We start from the raw sequence: 7,635 nt of genomic DNA on the forward strand, positions 1-7,635 counted from the left end.
TTTTTTTGTTCTTTGTAATATTCCCGGTATTCGGAGAAGAGGCGGTAAGGATGGGGGGGGGGGAGGGGGGGGGAAGAGGCTAATTGTTAAAGTCTGAAAAAAAATAACCTTGAGTTGAGTTTCTTTTGATATTTTTCTCTCTCTATTTTTCTATTGTCTTTATGAAGGGTACCCTATACTATCTTTTCGTTTTTTTTTCCCAATATTAACAATTTTTTTTTGTATTTCTTTTTTTTGCTGATCTTGGTAGTACCCTATTCTTTTTCTTCTTCTTTTCTTTTCATCTTCTCCTCAGCCCTGCGTAACCTGTCATTATTGAAAGTAAGAAATAAAGAAGAAGAAGAAGAAGAAGAAAAAAAGATAAAATAGAAATAAGCACTGTCATGAAAGTGTGTGAATGTTTCAATACAAAAAATAATAATATATCATTATGATTGGAACCACCGATTCTTATTCTTACTATTAAGATTCTGGTGTCTCGTAAAAATAATTTGATCTTTTTTTTTAATTTTTTTTTATTTCTTTCTTTCAAGAGCACTACCCCATTTGTAAAATCTATCTTGATTCTACTATCTGACTAAAATTTCTATGTATAATATAGATGAATACTGTTGACTAAGCAATCTGAATATCATTAGAAGAGAATAAAGAATATAAAGAATTCAAAGAAAACTAATAAGAAAGAACAAAGATCTTGTATCTGAACTGGTGTTTGTCAGAACTTGTCGTGGTATACTACTTTTGGTAATGCACCTTTTTTTTTGTTTTGTTATTGTGAAAAAAAAAAAAGGGCATTTTCGGTACTCTAATTATTGCGCTTTCATGGACGCACCAATATTTTATCGGCTACTGTATTATAATTAATCGGCTATTAAAACAAATAAGAAACCAATATCGCATAACTTTCCTTTTTTTTTTTGTCGCTAAAAAAAAAAAAAAAATCAAAAAAATCGCGTTCTCTGAATTTTCAAATCATCGAAAGCCAATAATTTTTCATATTAAAGCACCGGTTATAAAAGTATAAATTCTTGAAAACAATTGAAACACCCTTATTGCAAAGGAAATTCACTCATTAACATTTTCTTTTCACTTGATATAATGAATATAGTTTGTTAGCTCTATAAAGCCAAAAAAAAATAGCGTTTAATACACAAAATGAAACTGTCAAAGTCAAAAGAAAGAAAGAGCTCAAAAGCCTGTATACATATATAATATTTAATTAAGTTAAAACACATTAAAGAGGCTGGGTATTTTTTTTTCAGTAACAGTGTATTCTACACTGATTAACATTCACTATTGGAGTTAACAAATAAAAGACAAGATTTTTGATATATATATATATACATATCATACTTATCCACATATTATTATTTTTTGCTTTTTTTATATATATTTAATTTTTTTTATATATTTTTAAAGTATATATATATATATGACTGTATGAATGAATGAAGAAAAATAAAAAGAAAAGAATTGTACAAAAGTAATGTTGAAACATATATATAAAATATATAATATGCTTTGATGAGCTTTGGTTTTTTTGTAATTTGGGTGAGATTTTGCGTGTGCGTGCATGTGTGTGCTTAGCACATAGGAACATTAACTGCCAAACCACCTTGACTTGTTTCCTTGTATTTCGACATCATGTCAAGACCGGTCTGTCGCATTGTTTCAATGACCTGATCGAGTGACACACGATGGTCACCTTCTCCGTTCAATGCCAACTGAGCAGCCGCAATGGCCTTTACGGCTGCCAAGGCGTTGCGTTCAATACAAGGCACTTGGACAAGGCCTCCAATAGGATCGCAGGTCAGACCCAGGTTATGTTCCATACCAATCTCGGCCGCATTCTCTACCTGGTCAACAGACCCACCCATGACAGCCGTAAATCCAGCAGCAGCCATGGAGCAAGCCACGCCAACTTCACCTTGACATCCAACCTCGGCAGCTGTAGATTATTTTTTTTTTAAAAAAAACAATAGATAGAATAATTAATAAATTATTATTATTATTATTATTATTTTGAAAGAAATAAAATAAAACATTGTCTATCCCAAACAACAACTCACCAGAAATACTGGCTCCTCGCTTGAAGAGCATACCGATTGCTGAAGTGGTCAGTAAGAATTCCATAACATCTTTTTCAGGGTTTTCGGAAATAAATTCGAGGTAGTATTTTAGTACAGAAGGAATTGTACCGGCAGCACCATTAGTAGGTGCAGTCACGACACGACCACCACATGCATTCTCTTCATTGACAGCAATTGCATAAACCGAAAGATAGTCGAGAGCTAAAAGGTAGGAAAAAAAAACAGAAGCATGAACATGAGGATGAGTATAGGTATGAGTATGAATTAGAGCCGCGAGTTTTCTTCTTCTTGTTTTGCTTCATTTTATTTTAAGTAGTAAAAAGAAAAGAAAAGAAAATAAAATACGCCCCCATAATATCCACATTATATAATATTTTGATGATCAACCAAGTTTACCTGGAAGGAAGAATCTCTTGCGTTGACGTTTGGGAAGTACAGAGAGTGACAAGGGGAACGGGGTATCTGGGGATGCTTGTGATGAATTGAGTGCTGATCCGGTAGGTTGAATGGATCCAGGGAGGGGAATTTGGTTGTCGCTGTATGTGGGCTGAGTAGCAACTGGGCCATAGAGTCCCTTGAGAAGTTTGCTGTACAGAGCAGGTGCACGACGACGAACGTTGAGACCACCAGGTAAATAGTCTATATACACAATAGAATTAAAAAAATATATATTGATTAGTACATACAAATAATAATTATAATCAGATAATTATCTTTTTTTTTTGTTTGTTTCTTACCATGAGGAGATGCCATGACACCATTACGAATACTTTCATCCATAGTGTTCCAGATTCTAAGCAGTTTTTCTCTGATTTCTTCAGGTGTAGACCACTTGAGTTCGTTTTCATAGACAACCTGAGCAATTGTCATGTTTTCTCTCTTGCAGACAGCCAGCAGTTCTTCAGAGTTCTTGAAGGGCAAAGCAACCACGGCAATATCCTGCTGTGTACGCTCAGCCACGGCCTCGGCCTCGGCAACAGCCTTGGCCTTGGATTTTGTTTCCTTTGTTTCATCGGTAATGTCTTGCTTATAGTACACATTCTCACCATGATCCAGCTGTGTTGCGGCATTAACAACAAATCCACCGCCGATGCTAAAGTACTCATTTGTGGCGACCATGTTTGCCGACTCATCGTAGGCGCAGAATCTCAGTCCGTTTGGGTGTTGGGGTAGTGCCTTGAAGTAGTTGAAGATCAAGTGCTTCTCGGGATCAAAGTTGATGCGGTGGGTGCCGTCCAATCGGATGGATTTATTTGTGTGGATGTCTTCTACTCGTGATTTGATGGTCGTGGTTTCGACCATGTCTGGAGTTTCACCTTCAATGCCCATCAGAATTGCTTCTGGTGTTCCATGGCCTTTACCTGTCAAGGCCAATGAACCAAACATATCTTTTTGTATTTTTATTCAACAGCAGCAGCAACCAAAAAAAAACTATAATTAGTTTTGACGATCGAATAAAATATTTTCTTTTGTGTGTGGTTGGTTGTTGGTTGTTGGTTGCACCTGGGATTTCTAAATCTATGTCTTACCGACGCGGAGTGTGTGGACACGCTCAAGTACTTTGTGATCCTTGAGATCGTTGATAAAAATCTTTGCAGCCCGCATAGGACCAACGGTATGAGAGGAGGAAGGGCCGACACCGATAGAGAATAGATCAAAGGTGGATACAACCGCATGGTGATCTGTGGAAGGGTCTGTGCTTGGAGCAGTCTGGGCAGAGGTATTCTGGGCAGGAGCAGTGGAGTACAAGCGAGGTGTGACACGGGGGAGGATCTTTGGAAATTGATTGATTATTCTTAATCTTGCCGGTTGAGCAGCCAAAAGCCGGGGAAATCTCTTGAGGGCATGCATTTATTTGTTGAAAATAGCTGCTTGAACGGTTCAATTAAATCTTATCTTATAAAAGAATGAAATAGAAGGAAGGGAGGAAGGAAGAAAGGAAGAGAGTGAAAGTGAAAGAAAGAGGAAATATATATATACTTATTTAAAGATTATTATCAAGAATTTTCCAAGTCTCTTTTTTTTTAATTTTATAAAAATAAATAAATCTTACTGGCAAGAAGACAGTCTCATTTTCCCACGGCATAGCAGGCCAATCAACCAATCCATTCTTTTCAAAATAAATAATTCATAATACACAATTTTATTATCATTTTCTTTAAATCCATCTGGTTGGATTTTCTTTAGTCTATTTCCACACTCTGGGTAATATATATTTTCTATATTCTCGGGTTGGCTGACTGACTGACTCTATTTTACTAAGATTTTGTATTCAATCTTGCTAGCTAAATAATTTAATACTTGAATTTGAATTTGAATTTGAACCTCTTTTTACAAGGCAAAGAAATAATATTATATTTTGTTACATAGGGATTTCTCTCTTTCTATCTATCTAGCTTTATATCTGTCTTTGTATTTTGTTGGGGTAGAGGTTACTAGATAGAAGGAGTGAAGGAGAGAGGGAAGGGTCTTGAAGCTCTTCTGTGGGTGAGTTTATCTGTGCCTAATATAATTCTGTATTTTGATGTAAAAATGTTTATCTACTACAAACTCATTTGTGGGATTCGGTAGTGGTTAAGTAATGATTTATACACATATATGCTTCTGGTATCATTATCATCATCATTTTCTTCCCCAATTCTTCAGATAAATGGACGGATAAAATTAAGTCTAAACTGCCATTAGGCAAATCTGATTCTTGCAGTTTATAGAACATCTACATCATATAGATTCACTAAACAGGAACTTTTATTGGTCTTATTTGTTTCGTAGGCAGCCTTTTTTTTGACACGGTGGAATGCCTTATATATAAATGTATTTACATGGCGTCACCAGCTTAGGAACCGGGAGCCACATACATAAGCGCACAAACACAAACACGCATGCTCACCTAAACACAAGTACATTGAGAATTAGAAAAAAAAATAAAGATATTTTCTGGTTTCTTTTCTCTTATTTTATAAGCTATTTTATCTGTAAAATGACAGCTGTGAACCGCGCTTGTCAACTGAAATTCTGATTTACTAGTAGACGGCATTTCAAATGATAAAAAAAAAAGATAAAATATAATTGTTGCAAGTACGACAATCTGTGTTAGTGATACAAGAAATAAGGAAGAAAGTTCAAACCTTATTAGATGCCACCTCGGGGGATTAGGGATGTTGTTCAACATTGTTATTTACACACTGTGAGAATTATATACATACAGAAACATTGGTTAAATATTCCCCAAGACATAAGAGATATGAAATACATACGTATATAATATTTGTAATTGTAATAGAAACAACGAGGTTTCATTTTATTCTACTTATCAGAGTAGTTGTATACATCAAAGTATGATAACAAGAGCTCTATTCCCAAGAGCAGTGTACAGAACATCTCTTATTCTTCTTTAGATTTCCCCCTAAGCCTCGCATATAGATAGTCTGTACAAAGAAGCTTTCAGAGAGGGCATAAGATAGATATAGATAAAGTACTATGTCGGCAGCCTCGTAATTTGATAGGGCGTAGAATACAATAAGATTGGATATAGTGCAATAGGATACAAAAAATACGAAATATAAAGTACAAATTGCACTAATTGTTATTTCTTGATATGTATCAAATAACCATCTACGTAAATTACTAAACAATATTTGTATATAGAAAAAGGTTATTTATATCTTTTATATACATATGCGAAATAGTAATCATCTAAATAGATACATTTGTGTGCATTGGCAATACAGAAACATATGCACTCACAAGTTAAGATCAAATTCAAAGATATAAATACACCACACCAAAAACAGAATAGGTTTAGGAGTACTTGATGAAATCAGTCAAACACACATACACACAAAAGAAATTATACAAGCACAAGGTACCCGCACACCTTCTCAGTTCCTCCCCCTTTTATATCCAATAGGCAGAAAATTTAGCTTCTATTATTACCATAATATCTAAATACTGATCATACAAGCTGGTTACTAAATATTTCACTGAATTGAATACCGAGTATTTAGTATGTACAAGCTAAATAACAGCTCTTTTTTAAGAAAGAGAAAATGCGATAAAATATAGTTGTGTTTCAAAAGCATAGAAAAACAATATAGCTGGAATAATACTTATTCATATGGAATTTTGTCTCATCTTGTCCAATATTGCCTCGTATCGTTTCATTCTGTCTTGTACTTTATGACCGTCAATATTGTTAAATAAGCTTGTAAATGATCAATAATGTAAATTCCATTTGAAAATATTGAGATGCTATATATATCAATGTATAAGATCTTTTAAAGAATAATAGTAATAATAATTATAATTATAACAGTGAATTATATTGCTTGTGTGTATATTCAATAAAAATTAAAAGTTTCACCAGATATATATATATATAAAGAGTAGTTACTATGAACAACAAGGCGGATGAATCTTAAATGATGTGCTAATCCATCCTATCCCCAGATTTGTTTGGATGATTTAATGTACAAATTTAATGACCAGGTGTATGTAATTGGCCATCCTAATAAAAATAAACAAATAAGTAATCAAACAAACAAGCAAAAGAATAACTCGCTATTATATATATATGTGTGTTTCTTGTTCTTTAACAGAAAACCAAAATTATCTGGTCGATTTCAAAACCTTACCTTAATAGGGCATGGGAGGTTAACCTTGTCACGAATAGTGAATGAAAATGGGACACTCAAAACACGAATTGTAGGTGTCAAGTCATAAAGAATAACTATGTTCTGTTTTGGACCACCCAAAAGACCACATTTACTTGATATATCCATTAGCATTCTCTGATCACTGTCTTGTGCTGCGTCGTATTGGACATGAAATGGAAACGTAAAATTCGTAGTTCCCTGGGCATCAATCTTTAATTTCTCAACAACACCTCCTCCAACCGGAATATCAGGGGAAGTGGGATAATAAGCCTAACCAAGAAGAATAAGAAACAAAAAGTCTACACCCATATACATCCACACCAAAAGAGAGAGAGATAGAGAGAAAAGATTTCTACAAAGTCTAACTTGAAATCACTTACTACTGCTTTGATTGCCTCAAAATATGCACTTTCAATATTCGGATTTACTACTCCAATCTTGAGACCTGTTCGAATAATAAAAGACGAACTGTCAAGACTTTGTTCAAAAGGAGCAAGGCCGTTTGGATCGTCTGTAGGTCCGTTGAACTGGATCACAGGCACCTTGAACAATGCAACCAAAACACCGGCTATGATTGCAAGACCAATGATACACAAAAACAGAAAACAACATATCCACCGAGTCCAGGTAGGAAGACACCCAAGACACCCACAGCAGAAAATCCTTGTACATGACCTTGGTTTTTTCTGTTGATCTATAAAAAACTCAAACTAAAAACGTTAATACATACATACAAAATTATATATATATATATATATACACAGAAATATATAAAAAGAAAAGGGAGAGGAGAGAGGGACTATATGAATATATCTACTCTGAAAACTTATTATAATAATAAAGGGCTCTTGCCATTTTGAAATTCGAACCTCTGCATGGAATTTCTGTTG

At 34.4% G+C, this 7,635-nt stretch overlaps 2 protein-coding genes across 2 annotated transcripts; both read right to left on the bottom strand.

Annotated features, from left to right (window-relative positions):
- Window positions 1–1,583: 1,583 nt before the first annotated feature.
- PHYBLDRAFT_154528 (hypothetical protein) lies at window positions 1,584–3,941 on the bottom strand (the record flags this gene model as incomplete). The annotated part of the gene is made up of 5 exons (XM_018433333.1): window positions 1,584–1,948; window positions 2,070–2,377; window positions 2,537–2,729; window positions 2,828–3,478; window positions 3,620–3,941. 5 exons carry the CDS (start codon window positions 3,939–3,941, stop codon window positions 1,584–1,586), a joined length of 1,839 nt encoding a protein of 612 aa, XP_018295400.1.
- A 2,771-nt stretch (window positions 3,942–6,712) lies between these two features.
- Window positions 6,713–7,012, bottom strand: PHYBLDRAFT_108374 (hypothetical protein; the record flags this gene model as incomplete). The annotated part of the gene is made up of 1 exon (XM_018428049.1): window positions 6,713–7,012. A coding segment is annotated over one exon (300 nt), but the record flags the coding sequence as incomplete, so codon positions are not given.
- Between the last annotated feature and the right edge of the window lie 623 nt (window positions 7,013–7,635).

The sequence above is a fragment of the Phycomyces blakesleeanus genome (genome assembly GCF_001638985.1).
Source record: "Phycomyces blakesleeanus NRRL 1555(-) unplaced genomic scaffold PHYBLscaffold_4, whole genome shotgun sequence".
Taxonomy (NCBI): domain Eukaryota; kingdom Fungi; phylum Mucoromycota; class Mucoromycetes; order Mucorales; family Phycomycetaceae; genus Phycomyces; species Phycomyces blakesleeanus.